This window comes from Tamandua tetradactyla, chromosome 5, assembly GCF_023851605.1.
Source record: "Tamandua tetradactyla isolate mTamTet1 chromosome 5, mTamTet1.pri, whole genome shotgun sequence".
Taxonomy (NCBI): Eukaryota; Metazoa; Chordata; class Mammalia; order Pilosa; family Myrmecophagidae; genus Tamandua; species Tamandua tetradactyla.
Genome location: NC_135331.1, coordinates 93,226,270 through 93,253,046, shown reverse-complemented (window position 1 = coordinate 93,253,046; position 26,777 = coordinate 93,226,270). Strand labels below are relative to the sequence as shown.

Below are 26,777 nucleotides of genomic sequence, written 5' to 3'. Positions count from 1 at the left end.
CACAGAATAAATTTTTAGTCTCAGGGTAAGGAAGGTCTTTCTGGGTATGACATAAAACCTAGAAGCCATAAAGGAAAAACTGATACATCCAGCTACATAAAAATACAACATTCTACACAGCTAAAGCCACCATCAGCAAAGCTAAAAAGACAAAGAACCAATTGGAAAAATATTTTCAACTTATTACAAAGGGCTAATTTCCTTAACATATACAGAGAGAGCTACCACCAATAAAGAGCTTTCATACTAAGTAAAAGAAAAGACTAAACAATAATCCAATTTTGTAATGGGCAAAAAGCATGAATACAGTTAATGGAAAAGGAAATTAAAATGGCTTTTAAAAACTAAAAAGATGCCCAGACTCACTCAAGAGATGAGAAGGGTAAATTAAAGCTTCCATGAGATGTTTTTTTAATCTATCAGACTGGTAAAGATAAAAGCGTAACAAAAAACAGTATTGGTGAGGGTGTTGGAAACCTGTCATGTATTGTTTTGTGAGGTTAAAATGGTACAACATCTATGGAGGATAATTTGGCAACATCTATCAGTTTCTGTAATTGATAGAGAATCCACTTCTAGGAACATTATTCTATAGAGATACACAGTGGAAAAGACTATTCACTGTAGCATCATTTATAATGGCAAAAGATTGGAAAAAAAGTTTAAATGTCCATCAAGGTGGGGAGTGGTTAAATTAATTTTGTATCACATTCATGCAGCCATAAAAAAAATGTAGAAACTTTTTATGCAAGACATAGTATAAAACATTATGTGTAATACAGTTATCATTTAAAAAAAGGGGGCATATATATAAAATTGCTTATATGTATATGCAGTGCATATACTGCATTATAATATACTTGGAAGATATTAAAAAAAGCTGAGGAGGAAACTGGGTGGATTGGGCAGAGATGGGAATAAGACTTTTCAATGATATCCTTTTGTATTTTTTGAATTCTTTCTTTTTTAAAAAAGACAAAATCCTTTTCTATTTTTTGAATTTTTACCAATTAAAAAAGACTGAAAAATAAAAAGCAAATGAAGGGAAGACTGAGACCATTAAGTGTGCTGCCTCTGTACCTGACACAGTATTAGACATCAGGTATAGGAGCAGAACATTCACCATATTCTCCAGCATAAAGGTTAGACCTGCACTGCTGGAGGTCTATCATTTAGATGAGTATGCCAATTACCAGCTGAGCAGTGATATTAATGCTGGTTCTAGGATCTAGCTGCTGCTGGGCAGCGAGTTTCTTGCAGAAACCACTTATACCATACAGGGCTCCTACTTTGGGAATATTCCTCCCCCATGGGTGGGGGATGATCTTCATCCCAGTCCACAGAATCCTCATCTGTCAGGACGACGATGTGGCACTCGCGCTCCCCCTTCTTGGCACAGCCTACCATGATGGGCAGGATCAGCTCTTCGAGGTAGTGATCGAACTGCTTGTGAGCGCCGTCATTGGACAGCTCATGCAGCAAAGCACCTGGGCGGTGAAAATGCAGATGAACATCCTTTCTGCTCAAAGGAACATCATACCAGAGTGAAAAAGCCTCTGAGGTAATAGCTGTTGTCAATGACAAGATCCCCCAGAGTGGCCCATTTAAAAGCAAAGAGCTTGTTTCTTGCTCTAAAAATGACAATTAAGCGGACTTTGTCATACAATGTTTAATATTCTACCACTCTCCAGGCTTAAAAATCCTTGAGCACTCTGATCAGTTGAGGTTTTACTGGGCATGCAGCATTAGCCCATAAACACTGATTCTACAACAGACAGAACCATCATTTGGGGATGGCCTTGTATTACCTCTTCTGACGATGTTCTGGACTCCTATTCTAAGGAGTTGAATACCTTAGTAAAGGTATAATCTGAAGTCTGGAGACACTAAGGGACTCTGCTCTAAATGCGTATCAGAGCCAGTAGAGAAATCACAAGCCCAGAGGCTTTCATGGAATATGCTGGGAAATGCATCATGATTTTTAAAAATAATTTCAGGAAGCCTAAGCAGTGGTTAGAGCATGGAATTTGTAGTCAGACAATCTAGGTTCTACTCCCAGCTTTAACGCTTAGAACCTTGAGCAAGCTATTTTCTCAGTCTTCTCATTTCTTAAATGAGATTATTACCCAACTTTCAGGGTTAACTGTTACAAGATTTAAGTGAGTGCACAACTAGAAAGTACTCAGCAAACAACACTAATGATAAAAATAACAGTAAAGAACCTTCCAATTTATGCTGTTTGACTTTATTAGTGAGCCTGTTCTCATTTTTTAGATTCAGTGTCATTATTTGTTAAATAGTAGAGACACCACGGTCCTGTGAGGGCAAGCAGCTAGCCTGGTGCCTTAATGGTCAGGCTTGAATTAGAGACCCACCACCTGCTTTCCTCTGCTTACTCTAATTCCTCACAGTACTGTGTAGCAAGGAGGGAATGAGTGACTTAGTATCACAACTTTGCCTTTGCAAGTGAATTTCAACCCACATTTGAAATTCCTTCTGTTCAATAACAGAAAATATCAGCCAATCAATTCCAAGCAAAACCAAAGTAAATGCAGCTGGCAACGCCTGTACTTACTCAGATCTTGACATCGAATAGTGTTGAAGTCAAAGTTAATGCAGAGATAATCGCATGTATCTCTAAGGTCTGGAATAGAGATGCCATCAGGACAATTGATGATACCAGTTTTGTAGTAATCCTGTATATAGATTAGGAAGAAAGAATGTAGGCAAAGAACATGAAGGAAAAGTACTTCTTCTACCCTAATCTCTCCTGATTCTGTTAAAGTGATGGGTTGCTGGAATTATCACCAAATTAGTCGATTCATTAGATGGCAAAGAGATTCCTGGCTATCCTGACATATTTAATCAGAACCCAGAACTTGACATCTAATGGAAGTCACAGAAGCAAGAAAGACTTAAAAGGTTCCAGGAATAGAAAATACAAAGGGTAAGGCAACAACTGGAAACCAGGAACCTTAAAGTCAATAACATAGTTTGATGGGATTTTCCAGGCTGCTGTCCATGAATTCCCCTGGGGAAAAGAAGGTTAAAAAAAAACACACACCAGCACTGTGCGAAAAACAGTTGCACTGATTCCTTCAGCAATCTCGTACTCTCCTTTCTCATTGGGTCGTGTGAAATTGTATTCCCTTCCTGGTCCAAACATCCTGAAAGACACCCAGGCAACAATGTTACCTTCTCCAGCAGAAGAGACTTCTCTCTTCATCATCTCATTCTGGAAGATTCCATTTCATTCTTTTACAGTTTAAGTTAAAAGAAGCGCTGGGACCCAATCCCTATGGATGTAAAGTCTTGAGAAAGCTCCCTTCAGACAAGAAAAGAAGTTAGCAATTGCTTAAAGCATTTGTGTGTGAGGAGGGATGAAGCACCTAAGTTCTCAAGGTTCACCTGCAGTGAGTTTCTTTGACAGCAAATGCAGTATAGCAGAAACTGCAAAATTAGCCGTGGAAATCTCTGAACTCTGTGACAGTTGCTTTTCATATTCTTCCCTCTGCCTAGGAACCTAGCTGAACATCATGACAGCCTGGAATGATAACGTCTCATGCTCATGACCTTTCCTGTCCTTTTCCCCTCCTCCATGAACATTTAACTGTCCAGTCTACCATTCCTCAATAGTTCTGAGTTTTGTTTGCAACATCTAATGTGATAGATGAATCTGTATTAACAGGTGCAGATATGTTAAATGCTTTCCCTTTTCTGGTATATTTCAATAATAGAGACCTGGGGAAAAAATGCCCTTATTTAACCAAGGAGTAATTCTAATGATGAGAATTTCAGGTCAAATGGAAAAGGTGGGTAGGTATTAGACTGACCAGCAGTTTGACTATTTCAGAGAAACAGGCCTGTTCTCTAATGAACTCAGATGTCACGTAAGCACATGGAAGAAGCCTTGCTTTTCTTATTTACTTCTTCCCATTATTCCTCCTTTCTCTCAGATCCTCTCCAGTCAACTGGCCACATGACTTCTACTCCTGTTGTACGTCTACGTATGAACCGTGGAAGGGGAAGCTCAGCACAAAGAACAGGGAGGGCAGTGAGGTATCTTCAGCCTGCCTGATTTGATTTATCAATCAGTTTTCACTGCCATTTCCTTCCTTAACCCATTGGCAAGCCCTGTTCACTACTGAAAACTATTATCCTCCATCCTGAACTGGCTGCCTTTCTGAGGTCCTTTGGATCTCTCCTCCATCCTTTGGATACAGGACTCTTTGGATTCCTGTATCACATACTTCCAAATCACTGCACCATGCATAAGAAATCCATCCTGATAAAGGTTGTCTTCAAAGAATGCTGGTATGTTTCTGGAACACTCTGCTTTGGATGAAGTCTAGCTGAGACAGCTGGGAATCAGAATAATGAACAACATGCCATAAATATAATCCTTTCTATGTATCATCAGGATTTAGCTCATGGTTGTTTATCAAGTAGTGGCATGGATTTGCATCAGTCCATCCACATTCTCTCAGCTTATGCCCCTTTTGACTCGTGGCCCACATTTGTAAGTTCACCAGCTAGGTTTACAAACATACTATGTAGCTACAGGACAGAACAAACCTAAATAACACACAGAATTTGTGACCTTGGTCTCCTCAGCTGAATGAACCAACCACCTAAATAAAGAACCAAATTCTGCTCTTCAGATGACAACCCATTCGTAGATCCAAAGAACCCACGAATCTGTTATCCAGGAGATGCTTGCCTTTCTTCTCTTAATCACTACTTTCAATGGCAATGTACCTCAAAAAGCCAGGAATGCTTTTTTGGGGGGGAAGGTGGAGGAGGGAGTGGTATACAATAGTCGTACCCAGACTGGGGAAAGAAGTCAAATCTGATGAAATATAGGGCCAGTTTGGAAAATGTTTTAATGTTCTGGTTTCATCTTAATTCAGATATTTGAGAAATATATAGGTTTGGTTGTGCTTAAAATCGGTTCATTATGAATTTGTGTGTGCATATTCACAAAATAGCCGGATCCATTTAGCCCAGAATTCACAGCAATTGAGTGTCATCCATTCTGATTTCTGAGTTCAAATTAGTTAAAAGTCCTAAGTGAGGGTAGAACTTTAAATAAAATAAAGTCTACTTCTAAGTGCACAAAAATCCTCAAAAACCAAATATATGTATGTGTGTACATGTACATACACTTTATTATTACTATTATTTTTAGTCTTATCCTCCTTTGCTCTTCCTCACGTCTAGAAATAGATATCCCAACTCCCAACCCAAGGCTCCAAGAATAATTCCTGGACAGTGTCCCTCCTTAGCAGGCTCTGTTTCCTAAACCCTAACCCTAAAAGGCTAAGGGCTGAAGGTGGTAAGAGGAGGATAAAGATAGAGGCTGAATGAAGCAGCACAAAGAATGGAACATGAGAAATAAAGATAGCAATCATGAAGCAATGAAACAGCCAAGTATGAAGATTCAGTTTCAAAAATGTGAACAGCGATAGAGGCATGAGAAGATGACAGAATAATATTCCTATTGCCAAGCATAACTGGCAACAGATGATAGGCAAAATGCTTTTCAGTAAAATGGCTCTGTTCCTGTGTCATGTGGGACATTTGTGTAATTCTATTTTTTGTTAAAAGGAAGAAAACAACATGACTTGGAGGTCTCACCTTATCCTAGCATCTTTCACCTCTGGAACTCAGAAAGCATTACTTTTGTGAGGTTATACAAATTGTGGCTAAAAAGAATTAAATATCTGACTTTTGTTTTAGATGGATTATATAGAAGAATAGGGAATGAGAATCAACAGGTTATTTTCCATAGTTCTAACTGAACTTTATTTCCTTTTGTGGAGACTCATTTCACTATATTGGCTTTCTAAAGAAAATTAGTACAAGATATATAAAAAGATAAATAAATCCACAAACACACTTAAGGGTTTTACCAGTTTGTCCTCCCTTTCTTACAGTTATGAAGGTAGAAAAACAAGCAGTGCAGTGCTTTCTGTTCTCATATCTAATCTAAGATAAACAGTACTTCCTTGTACTAAGTCTAGAGAATAGTATGAATTTGGAAGGAAAGTATCAATTACCTTCCCAACATGGTATCCGGATGAGCAGTGAAAATTTGTGGATTCACAACAAAACGTGTGCCATCTACAAGAAGTGTCACTTTCTCTGGCGCCTGAGAATGGGAGTTACTGCCAAAGCTCACACTGCTGTTTCCAAATCGTTCTGGAGCAATAAAGGGTTCATGGTTCCGTTTATTCCCAGTTTGGAAGCAAGAGCCTTTGATGTCTTCAGGAAGTGGCATTATGTGAGGGAACTGGAGATTTGCTGGCTGAGAGGCATAGTCAAGTGAAAGGTCTAAAAGATCACAACAAACAAACCAAAAGAACTTGAGAGGAAAAAACCTTGGGGAAAAACGGTTTTGTTTTAAAAGGAAAAAAAATTTAACCCTCCCAAAACAAGCTCATAGATGTTCACAGGCAAAACTTTTTTGCCTAAAGCAAGTAAAAAAACAAAAACAAAACTAAAGACTCACAGATTAGATCTCCCTAAGCTTTTTCCCATGTGTTGGGGTCGGAAGATGGGTGCAGAGGGGCATGAAGATAGGAATGCTCATACTTGAAAATAAAATGATTTTAAAATTTTAAAGAAAACTATATATATGTTTTTATAAAAAAATGAAACAGTAAAAAGTTTATACTGAAAACCAGCAATCCCCTGCCACATCCCTACTCCAGTCTCGTTCTACAGAAGCAATTTTTACTTCTGTTTTAACTTTTCTTTCTAAATAAAACTTCCCATGTTTTATTTAAGGAGGCTGCTACCTCTGGGTGCCAAAACTATTAATTTCCACATTCTCCAAAAATGTTTCTGAATTTTATTCTCCAGAAAGGATAATGATAGTCTCTTAGTTGTTTGATACATCACTTTTCCTAGAAATTCACAGAAAAGTGCTTTCTCATTATGCACAGGAGAATCCAGTTCACTAACAGCAACTACACCATTTTTAGAATAGGCAGGCCTTGCTCTCAGTATTAATGTTCAATGCAAAATGGCCCTGGATTAGTATTCACTCATGGAATCTCAGTTTTTACCTCAGTAATAACTAAAAAAGCTATTTTAAGCAAGCTATTTAATTTTTCTGAATCTGGTTCATCATCTATAAAATGAGGATAGTAATGTTCACTCCACTTACCTCACGGGGTTGTTTTGACCATCGACTGAATGAAATAAAAGATATGAGAACACTTACAACTGTATGTTATCACATGATAGAAAACAGGCTTAAAACTAAATGTATGAAATCTGGATGTACATAGACGACAATAAGGGGCAAATATTTACAAAAGGATTACAGAGGCTTCTTCTAATGTTAAAAAGAATCAATGAAAATTTAGAGAGGCACAGGGTTAATATAATATGCAAACATACCATCACCTAGATTGGGCAAGCTTAAACATTTTAAAATGTTTTCTTCAAATCATTCTTTTTGAAATAAAATGTTATAGATACAAAGGATTGCCTCACTCCCCACCTCATGTATTTTAAATCTGCAACGATTATTTAGGAACGTGATTATAAATTTCTATGTAATCCATGGGCAAACTTGTAGCAAGAAATACTTCCTATTGCTGAGGCTTTTACCCGTGAAGTGCTGGTCTTAAAAATGGAAGTAGGTGCCACAATTACTAATTTGGTCTTTAGAATGTTTGATTTCTCCCCAAAGAAAGAAGCATAATAAAATTAGGTTGATGCCTGAAGGGTGCCTTAGGTTCTACCCTGCTAAAATGGAGGAGGAGCAGAAGAGTCTCATCACACAGGTTCTCCCTAGTGGTATAGGGCAGAGTGGCAGTCAAACTCTGTTTCTCCATTATATATAAAATAATAATAGCACAGTTTGGCCAGAAAGACACAGGTTCAAATCACAGTTTCTATACCCTAGCAGTATGAACCTGAGAACAAATTATATCATATATATATATATATATATATATATATATATGCTTTTCTAAGTCTTCAATTTCCTCATCTGTAGGATGAAGATAATAATAGGCAAACTTTTTCTATCAAAGGCTGGAAAGTTAATATTTTAGCCTTTGCAGGTCATACAGCCTCTGCTGCTTCAACTCAACTCCACCATTGTAGCCACAAAGTAGCCAATGTAAACAAATGGGCACAGATATGATCCAATAAAACTGTATTTATAAAAACAGGCAGGGGTGGGCCATAGCGGCTCAGTGGGAGAATTTTCGCCTGCCATGCTGGAGACCGAGGTTCGCTTCCCCGGTCCTGCCCATGCCAAAAAAAAACTTTTAAAGGAGGTAGGCCAGATTTGACCTATGGGCCACAATTCACCAACCTTGATCTGTGTTTAAAGTTCCTAGCACCGTAAGGCTTAATAATGGTAGCTGCTATTATTATTGTTGCTAATGTTTCTAGTAAAAGTTAAAAAGAAGCTAACAGTTTATCAAGAGATTTCATATCTGGTAAAATCCATTAATCAATCAGCTTTGTGAGGTAGGAAGAATATCATTGCCCCTGTTTTCCACATTAGGGAAGCAGGGTTTAAGAAGTTTAAGGATCTTATCAAAATTTCCCATTCAGTGGTAATTACATCTACAACATTGTGCTACATCACCAATATCCAATACCCCAACTTCTTATACCTCACACAGAAATTCTGTACCCATTAAGCAAAAGTTGCTGTTTTTCTTATATCATTACTGCCAAGTTAGATGTGCTAGGCTGATTAAGTAAGTGGAGGTTTTCTGTGAAGGTCAGCTTTATATAATTGTAATGTGCAAGCTAAGCCAATTAACTGGATATTTTATTCAGTTTTAAAACATTCATGCCTTTAGGGTAGAGAGGATGCTCAGCTGTCAGAAGCCCCCCAAATTAAGTGAAGGTCTAATCACCATACCATCATTCCTGGGACCTAGAGGATAATTAAGGTTTTGAAGACCAGTTGAAGCCATGCTGTTTCCTTCTTTTTCTTGGGCTGCAGCTGAGGTATCATCCACTAGGCAGTTGGCCTCCTGCCTCAATAACCTGTCCCCATCACTGCCATGGTGAACATTCATCCTTAGACTCTGTATCCTTAACTGTCTGCTCGATCAGAGATAAATCCTGGAAAATAGGAATATATAGGATTTACAATTCTCCCAAACAGGTTTCTAAGGACTTCCATGGCATGAAAACCAAACTCAAGAACTGACAAAGACAGCTCTCATTCCTGATTTCAGTAAAAATGGGTATCGAAACATTTTTGCAAGTTTATATTGAGGAACTGGGCTGATTTAAATGGGATCTTTACCAAATTACTAAGCAAATTGATAAACTTGTTACCATGGAACCATTTTAAGCTTTATCCATGAACAGATATCAAATCCACAGACTGTGGCTACATTTATGATCAATTCTACATATTAAACGGTGGTATAGTTTGGTAGTGTTTATGCCACAGAGATACAAGCTGGGGGTGGGAAGAGGCGGAGAGTCCAATTATTCTGATGGGGAAAAAAGACTGCCCGTATGTTTTTAAAAATTGATACATACACTTCTGCAACAATTAAGCGTCTGGAAATTAAAAACAGTCACCTGCACTAAAAATGCAAAATTTGACTCATAGTGCTAAAGTTATTTTACATTCCTTTTTCTTTCTTTCAGTTTCAGAACTCATGCTCAACTCCCAACTCCCCACACCAAACTCACACTAAGATGTAACTATGTAAGGCTGGGCACGTCATCTTTCCCCTAAGTAATACATCATATCAGGAAGAACACAAGGTGAGGGATGTCTATGTGCAAAGCACTCACCGATTAGGCAGCAGTGATGGTTTCTTTAGGGTAATTAAGCCCTAAAACTCTTCTATCCACAGTGGCTGCCCAACCACCTCAAATTATTTCTCAAGTTCACCCCTACTTGGCACTTTCACATTTTATACGATACTAATTTCCACTTGGTGTTCTGGTGGAAGAACTGTCTAGAACACCAGTAATTTTTATGTTTGGATTGCATGCTTACACCCCTTTAGGAAGCAGTAAGGTCACAAAGGCCTTTTTTGACCTGTTTTGATACTCTGAATTTCCTGACATGCCAATAAACATTTGTAATGTGACTCACATTCTGAATCTCTTCATGACCTGTATTAGAGTATTTTTGAGCATTAAGCTGATTGATTGGTTGAGAACTCAAGAATAAGAAAGTTATTTTATTGAGCTGCTTTAACTTAGATGAAATATAAAATGACCACTTTGAAAAGATGGATTAACATGTGTGCTTGAGAACAAATCCTTTTAAAGAGAGATTTTCAGTTGGTGAAATATCCACCCTGAATTTTTTAAACTGGCTGCCTGCTCTGGTACATCTTGAAGAATTTGGTGTCAGTCAGCTTACTTCTTAGGTTTATAGGTTAAGAGATCTTCATTCTATCATTCTGGGATTGTGGAAGAATTAAGAGTTTATAGGGGGCTTTGTAAATGCTGGCTTGAGTGACTTTTAAATTGTGTGCCATTAAATTGAGGGAATAAAGTGAATATTCTGAAAGAAAACATGATATGTGGCTATACCTTTTCAGGCTTGTCCTTTCCTAAAGATAAAATACATTTACATTGCAAAGATGCAGCAACATAAAACTAATATCTGGCAACTGGTAAAGTCAAATACAACTACCACTTTCCTCAAGTCTGACTTAGAAGGTGTCAAATCATGTCTAAAGAACAGGACAAAGAAGGTCCATGGCATTGGAAAGAGCATTACCAAGAAAGAGAAAAAGCATGACCAAGAAAGAGAGTCTTCTTTGTTTTTGTTTTTTTTTGGCAGCAGGAGGCGGTGGGAGGGGTGCACAGGCAGGGAATCGAACCCGGGTCTCCCACATGGCAGGCAAGCATTCTACCACTGAACTACCCACGCACCCAGTTTAACTGGTTTTGAACCATAATGTTCCACTCTGTTTTAACCTGTTCTTCTCCACTCTTACCCTAGCTGTATTTCACCAATGCTAGTTCAACCTTCACTTTGTTAACTCTCCAAAAGATCTCTTGGACAAATACACAATAAACTTCAAAAAGCCTGCCATTATTTTGCTTTTGTTATAATGGAATACAATGAAAATATTTCTTTCCTAGTCTATAGGATCAGGGGTCAAAACTCAGTTTAACTTGCATACAGTGAATAAATAAATAGAAATTACTAAAGTGAAAGTGCCAAGTAGGGGTAAACTTCAGGAATGATTTGAGTAGTTGGGCAGCTGCTGTGGACAGAAGGGCTGCAGGGTTTGATTACTCTTGATTTGACATCTTCTAAGTCAGGCTTGAAGGAAGTCTGACTTAGAACTGTTTGACTTTACCAGTTGCCAGAGATCAGTTTTAAGTTGCTTCATTTTTTGCAATGTAAATATATTTTTTGGAACTTAGCAGGGTAGGAATCTCCAAAGAGAGAAAAAAAAGTAGCTTTCTGGGCGGGCCGCGGTGGCTCAGCGGGCAGGAGTGCTTGCCTGCCATGCCGGAGGACCCCGGTTCGATTCCCGGCCCCAGCCCATGTTAAAAAAAAAACAAATAAACAAACAAAATATAATAAAATAAGAAGATGTTTCCCTTTCTTCCTCCCTTCCTTCCTTCCATCCTTCCTTCCTTCTCTGTCTTTCAAAAAAAAAAAAAAAAAAGTAGCTTTCTGTACATTTCAAAGCACTTTATATTTAATTAATTTTATTATAAATATTGTATAAATAAATTCCCTTCTAAAAAATTTAAACATTACTATGGGTGCATGAGTAGGTCCGGTGGTAGAATGCTTGCCTGCCATGAGGGAGACCTGGGTTCGATTCCTGACCTATGAACCAGAAAAAAAAAATTCAAACATTACAAACAAGGCAGAAAAGGATCCTTTAATCATCATCCCCAATTCCAGTCACTTCTCCAAGTGACTATGACTATTTGCTTGGCATGAATCCTTTCAGACTTTATATATTTATCCCATACAGATATTCTGGTAAACATTTTTAAACTTACAAAAATAAAACACTGTGTGCATGACTCTCATTCTGTAAAATGTTCTTCTAAGTGTTTTTGAGACCCATCCATGTGCAATGTTGAGAGCTAGTTCCATCCTTTCTAACTGCTGGTTAGTATTCTATGGTTCCACTCATCTATCAACTAATATTTAAGTTGTTTCTAATTTAAAATGATAAACAATCATGCAATGAACAAGACCAGAGTGTACTATGAAACTCCAAGAGAGGGCCCCTAGTTTACAGTTTTCCCAAATGATTTGGCCTCAGAACTTGTTTTCTAATCCTCTCAGAATTTATATTTAATGACACACAATTTAAAAGTTACTCAAGCCAGCATTTATCAAAGCCCCCTATAAACTCTAATTCCTCTACAATCCCAGAATGATAGAATGAAGATCTCTTAAACCTATAAACCTAAAAGTAAACCTGACTGACACCAATTCTTCAACATGCACCAGAGCAGTCAACCAGTTTAAAAATTTATTGCATTAATGTGGTACAGTTGTTATAATTCATGAAAGGACATTTTTATACTTGTACTATTAACTTTAGTCCATCGCTTACAATAGGGTTCACAGTATTATATACTATGTTTTACCTTTTAATTTTTATTCTAATAACATATTTATGACCTAATTTCTCCTTTTAACCAGACTCACATATATGATTCAGTGGTGTTAATTACACTCACAATGTTGTGCTACCATCACCAACATCCATTTCTAAAACTTTACAATCATCCTAAATAGAAATCTATAAATATAAAGCATTAACTCCCCATTTCCCCCCAACCCAGCTCTTAGTAACTTTACATTCCAGATTCTATGAGTTTACTTATTCTAATTATTTCATATCAGTGAGATCCTATAATAGTTGTCATTTTGTGTCTGGCTTATTTCACTCAGCATAATGTCTTTAAGGTTCATCCGTTTATGAGGACTTCTTTTTGTGGCTGTTCTAGTGTGCTAGCTGCTGGAACGCCATTTACCACAAATGGAATAGCTTTTAAAAAGGGGAATTTAATAAGTTGCTAGTTTACAGTTCTAAGGCCAAGAAAATGTCCCAATTAAAACAAGTCTATAGAAATGTCCAATCAAAGGCATCCAGAGAAAGATACCGTGGTTCAAGAAGGCCAATGAAGTTCAGGGTTTCTCTCTCTCAAGTGAGAAGGCACATGGTGAACACATTCAAGGTTTCTCTCTTCGCCTGGAAGGGCACATGGTGAGCACATCATCAAGTGCTAGCTTTCTCTCCTGGCTTCCTGTTTCATGAAGCTCCCTGGGAAGCATTTTCCTTCTTCATCTCCAAAGGTTGCTGGATCATGGACTCTGCTTCTCGAGGCTATGTCATTCTGCTCTGCTCTCTGAATCTCCTTCATTCTCCAAAATGTTTCCTCTTTTATAGGACCCCAGAAACTTATCAAGTCCCACCCAAATGGGTGGAGACATGTCGTCATCTAATCCAGCTTAACAAGCACTCTTGATTAAATCACATCTCCAGGGAGATGATCTGATTATGGTTTCAAACATACAGTACTGAATAGGGATTATTCTGCCTTTATGAAATGGGATTTATATTAAAACATGGCTTTTCTAGGGGACATACATCCTTCCAAACCAGCACAGTGGCTGAATAATACCCCATTTTATATATAGAGCACATTTTGTTAATTCATCAGCTGATGGACACTTGGCTTGCTTCCATCTATTTGTAATTGTGAATAATGCCATAACAGTGTGAAAATATTTGTTCAAGTCCTTGCTGTCAGTTCTTTTGGGTATAGACCTAGTAGATGGACTGCCAGGTCATATTGCAATTCTGTCCTTAGTTTTCTGAAAAACTAACTGGAAGGCCCATATTTTCTCAAGTCTTGATTTTGCTTTCCTGGAACAGCAAAAGCATTTAGCATCATAATCTCCCCATCTTGGAAAACTTACATATAACCTTTGATAGTGGAATTATCTGCATATATTCCCTACATCTAAAAAAAATGACATTGATTTCTCCCATAATCATACAGAGTATGAATCCAAAATAACCTTTTGCTAATAAATCTACATAGTTTATCTACATATTTTCTTTTTGCTTTCAATTCCCCTCATCAATTATTTCTGAAAGAAACAAGATATTTATCTGATTAATATTCCATTAAGTTCAATATCCTGCCACTGATCTCTTCAGATTAAAAAACGAACTAATTGTGATAGAGATGGGGGCAATCAAACTTAGCAACATGGACATATCTAAAAAGCATAATGCTTTTAGAGTATTAATGGAATAGGGTATGATGTTTTAAAAAGGCAGTGTCCTTTTTCATATTTCAGGGTCATGCCTCCACTCTATGTAAAAGCACAGGAAGGTGGTGTCACAGCAGGTCAGAAACCTATAGTCAATCCAGCCTGGATTCAGTTACTCAGAGTACGACCAGTGAACAAGTCATATGAGAGATGTTTGCTGTTAATCACAGTGACAGACACCTCAACAGGCTACAGTAACTGTCCCTGATCACACTCTTCTCCCTTCTCTTCAAACCAGAGAGCTTTTTTCTTTTTCTTTCTCCCTTACTTTTTTAAAAATTGAAGTATAATTTGCATATAATGAAATCCACAGATCTTAAGTGTTACTGTTTGAAATATTTTGATAAATGTATACATGGATATAACCACACCTCTATCAAAATAAGAGTCTTTCCATTACTCCAAAAGTTCACTTGTGCCCCCTTCTCAGTTCCCATCATCCTCACTTTACCAGAGTCAACCACTGTTATTTTTTTGCCATAGACTAGTTTTGTTTCTAGAATTTCATATCCGTGGAATCACCCAGTGTGCACTCGTTGGGGTCTGGTTTCTTTTGCTCAGTGTTTTGCTTTTGAGATTTAGCTACCTTGTTACCAATATCAACAGTTCACTCTTTTATATTCCAGAGCATAGTAGATTATACCACATTATATTGATCCATTCTCCTGTTGATGGGCATTTGGTTTGTTTCCAGTTCTGGATATATGAGTAAGACAGCCCATGAACATTCTTGTACAAGTCTTTCGGTAATTCTGAGTTACCAATAATACCTGAGATTTTACTCAGGTTAAATATCTCAGAGTAGAATAGCTGGATCATAGAATGGGTGTATATTTAACTCTATGAGACTGAGCCAAATGAATTTCTAAAATAGTTTTTATATCATTTTATACTCCCACTAGCAATAGTAAGAGTTCGGGTTGTTCTATTTCCTCATCAGCATTTGGTTCCCCACAGCCTTTTCAGCCATTCTAGGCACTGGGAAGTGCTACCTCATTGAGGTGTTAATATGCATTTCTGATGACTAATGATATTAGGGATATTTTCATATGCTTATTGGTTATCTGGATAGCTTCCTTTGTGAAGCATCTGTTCAAACTTTTGCCCACTTATTTGAGTTGTGTATTTATCACCATGATCATTTTTTAGAACATCTGTATCATTCCAGAAAAAAAAAATAAAAAGAAAAAAGAAAAAAACTCATACATTGCATACCTCTTACCCCGTCCTCTCATTGATCACTAATATTTCCATCCATGTAATATATTTTAACCTTTGTTCTCCCTATTTTTTTCCTATATCCCTTACTACTCTCTTTCTTTGATCAATACTATTTCAATCTACTCAATTTGTTTTAACATTTGTTCCCCCTCATTTATTTATTTTTAAATTATTTATTTTTAAACAAAAAACACCAAACTAAACACAAACATTCTTAACTTTTGATCATTCCATTCTACATATATAATCAGTATTTCACAATATCATCACATAGTTGCATATTCATTATCATGATCATTTCTTGGAACATTTGCATCTATTCAGAAAAAGAAATAAAAAGAAAACTGAAAAAAATTCATACATACCATACCCCTTATCCCTCCCTTTCATTGATCGCTAGCATTTCAAACTACATTTATTTTAACATTTGTTCCCCCTATTATTTATTTTTATTCCATATCTCCTACTCATCTGTTGACAAGGTAGATAAAAGGAGCATCAGACACAAGGTTTTCACAATCACTCAGTCACATTGTGAAAGCTGTATCATTATACAATCATCTTCAAGAAACATGGCCACTGGAACACAGCTCTACATTTTCAGGAAGTTCCCTCCAGCCTCTCCATTACATCTTGACTAACAGGGTGATATCTATTTGATGCCTAAGAATAACCTCCAGGATAACCTCTTGACTCTGGAATCTCTCAGCCACTGACACTTTATTTTGTCTCATTTCACTCTTCCCCCTTTTGGTTGAGAAGGTTTTCTCAATCCCTTGATGCTGAGTCTCAGCTCATTCCAGGATCTCTGTCCCGGATCTCTGTCCCATGTTGCCAGGAAGGTCCACACCCCTGGAGTTACGTCCCACGCACACAGGGGGAGGGTGGTGAGTTTGCCTGTTGTGTTGGCTGGAGAGAGAGGTCACATCTGAACAACAGCAGAGGTTCTCTGTTGTTAGAGTGCAGGTGAGCACTCTAACACTGAACCACTCGTGCACCCTCAACAAAGCTCATTCTTAAACTTTATTGATTTAGCACATATCATGCGCTATGTATTGTTCTAAATACCTTATAAATATTTCCTTAATTAAATACTCAAAACAACCCTAAGAGATAGGTATCATTATTATCCCCATTTTACGGGGATACGAGGAAATGATGTTAAATCATATTATTTCCTCATATGATGAAGAAATAATGGAAGAGGTTATGGGTATCTTCCACTGTCACACAGCTGAGTAGTGACTGGTAACTCCAACTCTGTGAAACGTTTAAAACTCTGAAAATTTAAAATTATACAGAGATCATGAAGTAGATCAGAGACATAAGGAAAAGTAGAATAGCATGATGGTGAAGAGCACAGACTGAAGCCAGAATGACTGGGTTTGAACCCTGGCTCCACTATTCATTAGGTGTGTGACAGTGGGTAATTTCCTTAACCCCTAATATCTAATAAAACCTTCCATAAAGAAAACGCCAGGACCAAAAGGCTTGACTAGCAAATTCTTTCATTTAGGGAAGAAATGATATCAAACTATACAAACCCTTTCAGAGAACAGAAAAAGAGGGAATATTTCCCAGTTCTCTGAGGCTGGTATACTGGTCCAGTACTCAACAGGGATATTACCAGAAAGAATTACAATAAGCATGAACATAAACATAAAAATCCTAAGCAAATTATTTTAACATCAAATCCAGATATATAAAAAAGGATAATAAATTATGGCATTATGACAAAGGTCAGTTTAACCTTCAAAATCAATTAATGTAATTCATCACATGAGTAAAATAAAAGAAGTCTTAACTAAAACAGCAAACTATTAATATATTAAATTTTTAAAAAGCAGATTAAAATAAGTGCAAAGAAAAAAAGATTGAAAATGTTAATCATTATCCTCCCTTAATTGGAGGATCACAAGAGTAATGTAAAATGATATATTAATATATAAGAGATTGACATTTTTCCACTTAGACTAAAAGATGCATATGCTTAACAGACAAACTGGGAATTTAAGTTAAATACATATAGTTTCTGAAGAAGATTATTAAATAAGATAACAGGGTCGTTGTGATAGCCTTAAATTCAGCATTTACAAAAATATATAGACATATATAGAGGCAAATCTGCTTCTTAGGGTACTCAAAAGAAAGAAGAATAACAGGAGAAGTTAGGATAGGTAAGTAGGTATAAGAAAAAGTATACTACCTGAGCCTCATGGCACAGAGGGCTCAATGAAAGGGGCAATGGAGTACTCAGATTTAACTGCTTCACTAGATATAACTGCAAAAATTAAATTTTACCCTCTGTTCTAGTTTGCTAGCTGCTGGAATGCAACACACCAGAGACGGATTGGCTTTTAATAAAAGGGGATTTATTTTGTTGGTTCTTCAGAGGAAAGGCAGCTAACTTTCCACTGAGGCTCTTTTCTTACGTGGAAGACACAGGATGGTCTCTGCTGGTCTTCTCTCCAGGCCCCTGGGTTCCAACAACTTTCCCCGGGGTGACTTCTCCAAAGGCCTGGGCTGAGCTGCAAGTGCTGTGATGAGGAACGCTGAGCTGCTAGACTGTGCTACATTGCGTTCTCTCATTTAAGCACAAGCCAATTAAGTTAAACGTCACTCATTGCAGCAGACACGCCTCCTAGCCAACTGCGGATGCAATTAGCAACAGATGAGATTCACCTACCATTGGCTCATGTCCACAGCAACAGAACTAGGTGCTTTCACCTGGCCAAGTTGACAACTGAATCTAACTACCACACCCTCCTTCACCAAAAAAGAGATTTAAGACAAACATGCAGGAAGGAGTCTTAGATGGTTTTATGGTATAGACTGTGATCTTCATATATGGACTGTTTTATTCTAAGGAAGAATTTCTTTTAATAATCTACTTAACAATAATTCATTGTAACTTTCCTCCATAATTGAATAGTAGTATTTTACATTGTATAGCATGTGCAATTCAAAATTCAGTCATATTTGTCATACTTCATCTGATTCTTACAATGTTCTCTATGAAACAGAAATTTCAAGCCTAGGATAACAGAGCTAGCAGTAATAGAGATAACTAAAACCAAATCGTCCTCTGGTCTGGGTCACAGATCTTTTCCACTATACCCAAATGCTTTCTAAAACATCAGTTAACGCCTCCATTCTAGTAAAAAAATCATACATATATGATTTTATATTTATCATAAAATCTCAGTATTTCAAACTCAGTGGAAAGGACAATTTGAATCTAAATAAAATAGTATCATGAAATTATAGAATTTCAAAAGTAATAACAGCCAATATTTTCTGAGAATTTACAATGCATCTGGCACAGTTATAAGCATTGTACATGAATTATCTCAATCCTAATAACTCTCTGTGACAGGTACCATTACTTATCTCTATTTTAGAGACAGAAACTAGTTAAGTACTTTATTCAAGCTAGTAAATGAAGGAACCACGATTTAAACCCAGGCAAGACTGGCTCCCAAGTCCATATTCTTAACAACCACTACCCAATGATTTATAACTAGAACATTATCGAGCATGAATCTTAATGGCTTTGGAGTAAGTCAGATTTAGTTTGAACACTGGCTCAATCATCTACTAGCTGTATGACTCTGGGAGGGCTATTTGACTTGTGTTTTCGATTCTCATCTGAAAAAATGGAGATAATTAAAAGGGACAATAGTTGTAAAAGTATTTAATGCAGTGTTTGGAACATAATAATGCTCATGAATTATTAAGCCCTCACTAGTACTATATCTATTTCTATAATTTTAAGGGCTATGCAAGAACAATTCAACCATGTCTAATTGGGGCACTCCAGAAAAAAAATATTAAAAAGTTCTCTTCTTTCATCTATACTTCCTTCTTCCTACTATTCCAGAAATGCATGTACTATTTCAAAAATCTCATCTCTCATAAGAATTTAAGAAATATAATATGGATGGAATCAGATTAGTTACGCTAGTCTTATATTCTGTTTTCACAGAGATACCAAATAACTTTGGTAAGGACAACAGTATATTTATGACGCCAACTTCAAATGATTCTGGACAATGCTGAAGCATCTAAAATCTAGTAAAATTTTCCCTAAGTATTATCTAAATTTTCTTGACTCTTTTTAAAATATTGAGTTCATAACACCTTTTGGGATAACAAAATAGCTATCTGCTGTTTGTCCTTTTACTAGTTATTTCAAGCTTTAAAGGTTTTCTTATTTTAATACTCTCACTCTTCATGATTTATGCGGTTGAATCATATTCTCCTTCAATTCTCCTTCAATTTCCATTTTTCCAGATAATACTGCTGGAAGTCTCTCCATGTTCTGCATCTACTTTAATTTCTCTGGGCCTTTTCCATCTTTGAAGTATTTTTCTTTCTTTCTTCAACATGCAAGTTTTTTTTTTTTTTTTCATCCATAAGCTTCACAAAAGTAAGCCTCAAGATCAAGGGTTTGGTCTATTGATTTGGGTATCCCTAATGTTTGAGACAGCATCAGGCTTTTCCCCAGTTTAGTTTAATAATTCCATATTTCTTTTCTCCCATCACTCAAGGGATTTTGCCAATACTTTTTTATTATCCATGTAATATATCCTAGCATTTATCCAGGTATTACATTAAGCTATACAGGATTCAAGGCCCTCATTCTTATTCTGGGCTCCCTGTGTTTCCATTGTTCAAATGAGCCATCCAGACAGGTTGAGTTAGATTAAATGCTACAGAAAATTTAGCTTCCAGACAAAATTAAACTTTCCTTCTTTGTTCTCAAAGAGTAGGTGCAGTTCTGAAGTATAGACACTGTCTTCCTTATCCTGTGTTCTGAATTACTTTAATCCCAACTCGATTGGCTTTGTTCTTATCTCTAAATACCAGGTTATACATATATAAAATAACCTTTCAAAATTACCACTCTGGACTAAATGTGTCTGTTATAAGAGCTTACAATCTAGGCCCCTGTTTTCTAATAAGCATCTTCTAAAGGAGACCATAGTATAATTGTTTTTTCATTTCTGGCTTCTTTGCCTCATGAAATGTCCCACAGGTTCATTCACATCTTTGCATGCCTCATGACTTTGTTCCTTTTTGTAGCTGTACAACAGTCGATCATAAGTATACACCATCGTTCACTAATCTACTTCTCAGCCAGGGTATCCTTCAGCCACCTGCATTCATTAGGCATCAAGTATAATGTCCAAAGTTCACAATCCAACAACACTTGCAATTTTAGAAAATTTCATTGTTCCCAAGAGACAGATAAACAATAAACACACCCTCACCAAACAGGAGATCTATTACTTCCCCTTAACTTATGTCCCACCCCCATTACTTACCCCTGGTGTTGCTGTGGTACTGCTGACGTTTTCCTGTTAAACAGTACGCAATAGCAGTTTACCTCTGTATCCTGGATTTAAGCAGTCTTTGTACACAAATCATAACTTTAAAGTAGTTCTTGCAAGAACTTATTCACATTTCTAGTGTTAATCAGTGGGACACATAGGTCTACACAAACCCTTTCAATCATGTTTACCTTCAATATGGTAATATTACTTGTAGACCCACAAGAGAACTGCCTTTATGTCTATCTATTTCTTTACATTTGAGTTCAACCTCATTAGCTAACTGTTCACCCCTATCTAGCTTCTATGTACCTCTAAGACTCCTATATTCTGTATTACAAGCCTCCAATTTTACCTTTACCGTGGTCATAAATGTTGAGTCATATCATTTTTATACTTTTATATCTAGCTTATTTCACTAAGCATTATGTCCTCAATGCTCATCCATCTTGTCATGTGCTTCAGAACATCATTTTGTTTTACTGCTTCATGATATTTCATCATTTGTATATACATTTTCTAGATCCACTTGTCTGTTGATGGGCATTTTGTTTGTTTCCATCTTTTGGCAATTGTGAATAATGCTGCTATGAACATCAGTGTGTATATGTCTGTTTGTATCACTGCTTTCAGCTCTTCTGGATATATACCAAGAAGTGCTATGTTGGGTTGAAGGGCAATTCAAGATTTAGTATACTAAGGAACCAAGAAACCATCTTCCACGGTGGCTGTACTATTGTATATTTCCTCCAGCAGTGCACGTGTCCGAATTTCTCCACATCCTCTCCAACATCTGTAGTTTCCTGTCTGTTTAATGGCAGCCATTCTTATTGGTGTGAAATGTATCTCACTGTAGTCTTGATTCGCATTTCCCTTATAGCCAGTGAAAATTAGCATCTCTTCATATGCTTTTGAGCCATCTGTATTTGCTCTTCAGAAAAATGCCTATTTATATCTTTAGCCTATTTTATAATTGGGTTGTTTGTTCTTTTTTTGTTGAGTTGTATGATTTCTTTATGTATACAGGATTTTAAACCATTGTCCAATGTATGATTTCCAAATATTTTCTCCCATTCAGTTGGCTGCCTCTTGATTTTTTGACAAAGTCTTTTGAGGTGCAGAAGCATTTGATTTTGAGGAGTTTCCCTTTATCCATTTTTTTCTTTTGTGCCTTGTGCTTTGGATGTAAAGTGTAGGAAGCTACCTCCTATTACTAGGTCTTGAAGATGCTTCCCTACATCTTCTTCTAGAAGCTTTATAGTGCAAGTTCTTATATTCAGATGCTTGATCCACTTTGAGTTAATTTTTGTATAGGTTGTAAGGTGAGAGTGTTCTTTCATTGTTTTGGCTACTGATATCCAGTTCTCCCTTCTGACCAGAGGATTTGTGGGCCTTATCAAATATTACAAGATATTAATCATAGTTAACCATAGATTTGGTGGTCTGTTTCTCCACTCTGGATTCGATTCCATTGGTTAATACTTCTATCTTTTTGCCGGTATGCTGTTTTGACCACTGTGGCTTTATAATAAGTTTAAATTCAGGAAGTATTAATCCTCCCACTTAAAAAAATTTGCATATTTAGTTACTATCATTGTACACTCTAAGCATTCCTAGATTATACCATCTCCGTCTTTTATCATCTATCTTTCCTTCTGGTTTCATATGTGCCCCCAGCCCTCCTCCCTCTATCCTTCTCATGTTCAGCTCCATTCAGTATACTTACATTATTGTGCTAACATCAGGTAGTATTATGCTATCCATTTCTGAATTTTTATAATTAGTCCTGCTGCACAATCTGTATCCCTTCAGCTCCAATTACCCAATATCTACCCTATTTCTATCTCCTGATGACTTCTGTTCTTAGTTGAAATTCTCCAAGTTCATTCATTAATGTTAGTTCATATTAGTGAGACCATATAGTATTTGTACTTTTGTTTGTGGCTATTCTCACTCAGGATACTGTCCTCAAGGTCCATCCACGTTGTTACATACTTCATAACTTTATTCTGTCTTACAGCTGCATAATATTCCATCGTATATATATATATACCACAGCTTGTTTAGCCACTTGTCTATTGACGGACATTTGGGCTGTTTCCATCTCTTGGCAATTGTAAATAATGTTGTTATAAACATTGGCATGTAAATGTCCGTTTGTATCCCTGCCCTCACGTCCTCTGAACAGATACTTAGCAATAGTATTGCTGGTTCATATGGCAATTCTATACTTAGTGAAGCATTTTTCTTGAGATGATTTAGTGGGAAGAAAACAAGTCATCATTCTGCTATTTAATCACTCAGATTCTTTATCTGAAAGATGAGAGGATTGCACTAGATAATTGCACTATTAACTTTGTAATAGGTTCCCTTATATCTCCAAGCCTCATTTTCCCATGAAACTGGGTCTTCCAACAAGAAATCATTAAATATTCCAAGAATTTCCCTAAATTTTTTACTCTAGTAAGCCAAGGAGGAACAGGCAAGTTCATATTGGGTTTCAGAGGATACAATTAGGAAGCCCAGGGTTATAGAAGGAAAGACATCATATTTTGTGACTCAACAGAAAAAGACTGATTAGGAAGAAAAATCAGACACCAAAGCCAGAAAAAAGTCAGAAACATATGGCCTAACTTTGACCTCATCCCATCTATTTGAAGGGGAAATAAGAACTAGAAAAAGCTCTTGGCAGCAGTGGAGTTTATCCAGCCTCATTTCTAGTCTTAAGGGCTAGAATACAACTCTGCCGTAGTTGCAATGTTGTCACTAAAATGTTCTACTACAGGGTCTTGCATATAATAGTCATTACTTGGATATTTGATGACTGAATTAACATCCTGTTGAACTGAAAGCTCTCACAAATGGTACTGGTATTGCTGCATATCAGAGAGGGAATTTGAGAGCTCAAGGTCATGGGGAATTAGATGGCTTTGGCTGCCCTGGTTCTAAGGAAAGGAGGGAGTTGGAAGAGGGTAGATTTGTCCAAATGGCATTGTGGAAGCTCTATGATACTGGAAGCAGTCCCAAGAAGGAAAAAAACCTGATCAGGTGTGGGTCTGTCTCCAAACCCCAAGGCTACACCAGAATATGAAAGTCATTTTCTACCCTGTGGCTGGGGTCCAAGAAAGCCCTACCTTTTCTCACTTTTCCTTTCAGAGAGTCAGAAGGCTTCTTAGCCTATGACTGGTTGGAGGCAGAGCAGAAATAGATTAATAAAGAGATAAGGCTTACCAAAGACTCTCAGGCCAGCCCTATGGTGATGTGTTTCAGTGTGGTCCCTGGATCACCAATGACAGACCAAGGAAGGGGATGCCTGCTTAAAGTGCAGGCTCATTGGACCTATCAAAAATTTCTAGAATCTAATTTCTTGTGTAATGCTAGGGCACTGATATTTGAAAGAGCAACCTTACACTGGAGAATTTCTGCCTGGGAATTGGAGTGGGGGCTGGGGAGGAAGGCTGAGGGATTCATCACATTTGACTGATACCATAGCAACACTTTGGGGATCATCAAAAATCAAAAAACCCTCAATTTCTCAGGTAAGAGTTGCAGCTAGTTGTTTAACAAAGAGCAGAGGCACAGTTAAAGGGCCCAGAAAATGTATTTTCAGAAGCTGGTTAAACAGTTCCTCCACCGTCTTGTTTATCCTGTTAATGTGTTCTGCTGGATTCTTTTAAAAAAATAAACTGGTTCAACCCACGGATTTTCAGAAAGAATCACAAACTCCAAAACAGAGGAGGTTTTCTGATAGTGCCCAACTGGACTGGTAAACCTGGCGACACTGTCTACTATAAAAAGTAAGGTTTCATTTAAAAGAAAATTACCAGTTAAGGCTCTCCTCAGCTCTTTTGCACGCAGCGCCACTGATGAAAGCTAGTAATTTGTGGGTGGCAGAGAAGGAAGACTTTGAAGCAGGGGTGAAAAGACCCAGCAAAATGCACTCTTTGCTCCTGACAGTTTGGGAGGAAATTCGGCTTTTTTAACGAATTCAATTGATGATACTACTCTCTCAAACTTTCTGTATGTTTGAAAATTTTCAAAATAGCTAGAAAAATAAAGCAAATATGGCAAGCGTTGCTATTATACCCTCAACTTTATGCCTGAAATGTTTCATAATAAAAACTTGGGAAAAGTCTTGAGCGATATTTAAAATTTAATAGGATTTGATGTTTTTAAAAAAAAAAAGCGTCTGCAATTGCTATGTCACTAACACTATCGGGTTCTCGTCACTTCTCTTCTGGCTAGATAAAAACACCCAACGCCGACAGAAAACATTTCGAGTTATACGTTAGCTGCCTCCACGACTGTGTTTACGTTTTCGCCATGACGCCCACCCCCGCCCCCCCAATGCCGCGCCCCAAATTAACAGATTCATTCTCGGCACGAAAACAGGCGCCACAACCATTAACACGGTGTTTGCCGACAATTTTCCTGGGGTAACTTTAGTCACCCGACCTTTCAGTTCAGAGATCCGAGCCGCGTAGGCGGCCACCCCCGCCACGCGAAGCGGCGTCCCGAGGAGACCCCATCACCACCACCACCACCACCACTCGGGACATAAAGGCAAAACTCCGGACCAAGCCCACCGCTGAACTCGCCCAGCCGGGTCTCCGCGCCCGAACCGGTCCCACCGCCGCCACTTACTCGTCGCTTCCTGCCGCGTTCTCGCGCTCGGGGCCGCAATCCACCCGCCAGGCGCGCGCAGGCCGTACCGCAAGTCGCTGCCGCAGCAGCGCGCGCCCCCCACCCCGTCCGGCGCGCACTCGGCTGAGTCATTCGGTAGTTCACCTTAAGAGTCCCCTTCCTGCGCGGGGCACGCCGGGAAGGCAAGATTCCGGGTGCTCCCGCGAGTGCCAGTGCGCGCCGCCTCCGGGCCGCCTAGCTGGTGGACGTCTCCTTTCTTTTTCTAACCAACCCCACCGTCCGAAGGACGCGCACCCGCACAGCTAGGGTGGCGTCGATTGTTGAGCTGCGTATACCTTCTTTAAATTATTAAAGGTTCAAAAACGAAAACAATTCGTAGTCGTCTGAATTGTAAAATAAGCTCTCGAAGCCCCACAACAGCTAAATGCTTACAGAAAAAAGTGCAGCCCCTGCCACTGAGTGGGGAGTGGGGCGGGGTGGAAGGCAATAAGAATAATAGAGTTTCTTTACACACATTTTGTTTAGAAGCCCGTAATCTAGGTAAGTGTTCTGACCAAAGGGAAGAAAGAACAAAAAGAAAAAGCCCACATTTTTCTCAAATCCTAAATTTAATGAAACTATAGGCTGTAGCAGGCAAAACTGAATTACAAATTTTAAAGCAATCGGAAGCAAATTATCAGAAAACAAGTGGTAATGAGTAAAATATTTCATCACAAAAACATCTATGGAAGGTCCATATACTATAAAACGAACACTGAAAAAAACATTAAAGGAAATAGCATCAGTCCTTACTGCCATGGTTCTAGTGGCTTTTGTACTTAAAAAATTATAATACTAATTAAATAAAATAAAAACTATTACACAGTCTATGCAAACTGGTCTATTTTACGATCGTTTTTGAAACATAATAATAGCATGATTTCTCAAATTATGAGTTAACTTTCTTTTAGTTATAAATGAACCTCTTAAAACTGATTTGGGTTAAGGTTAGGATTAGAGTTGAAATGGAAGAAATATGAGAAAGTAATTTGACTTTGTTTCCAATAGGTGGCAAGTGGATGATGTACACTTTTATAGCAACATCGGGTCATCAGTATCAACAACCTAAATTTTCAGGGCCAAAGCTGTTGATTTTTGCATTGTAATCCGGTTTTAGAAGTTTGCAGGGTCATTTCTCATTTCTCCTCTTTCTCCTCACTTATAATACCTGTAAAGCATACTGTACAGTATTGATTGTCTCATTCAGGATGGGCTATGTTATGTTTGTTGCACCCATCACCTATAGGTCAGGTGAC

At 37.7% G+C, this 26,777-nt stretch overlaps 1 protein-coding gene across 5 annotated transcripts in view; it reads right to left on the bottom strand.

The window, feature by feature from the left end:
- The window catches only part of KCTD20 (potassium channel tetramerization domain containing 20), a 30,765-nt gene extending 5,155 nt beyond the window's left edge, over nt 1-25,610 (bottom strand). Inside the window, exons 1-7 of one of the 5 annotated variants that reach the window (XM_077161624.1) lie at nt 25,483-25,563; nt 11,773-11,806; nt 8,897-9,102; nt 6,060-6,333; nt 3,065-3,167; nt 2,576-2,696; nt 1,290-1,487 (exon numbers count right to left, since the gene is read on the bottom strand). In XM_077161624.1, the coding sequence (XP_077017739.1) occupies nt 1,290-1,487; nt 2,576-2,696; nt 3,065-3,167; nt 6,060-6,333; nt 8,897-9,056 (856 nt within the window). In that variant the 5' untranslated portion in view covers nt 9,057-9,102; nt 11,773-11,806; nt 25,483-25,563. Of the gene's footprint in view, nt 1-1,289; nt 1,488-2,575; nt 2,697-3,064; nt 3,168-6,059; nt 6,334-8,896; nt 9,103-11,734; nt 11,807-25,293; nt 25,313-25,424 lie in introns of those variants that run through there. The other 4 variants (XM_077161623.1, XM_077161626.1, XM_077161627.1 and 1 more) reach the window with 4 other exon arrangements.
- Between the last annotated feature and the right edge of the window lie 1,167 nt (nt 25,611-26,777).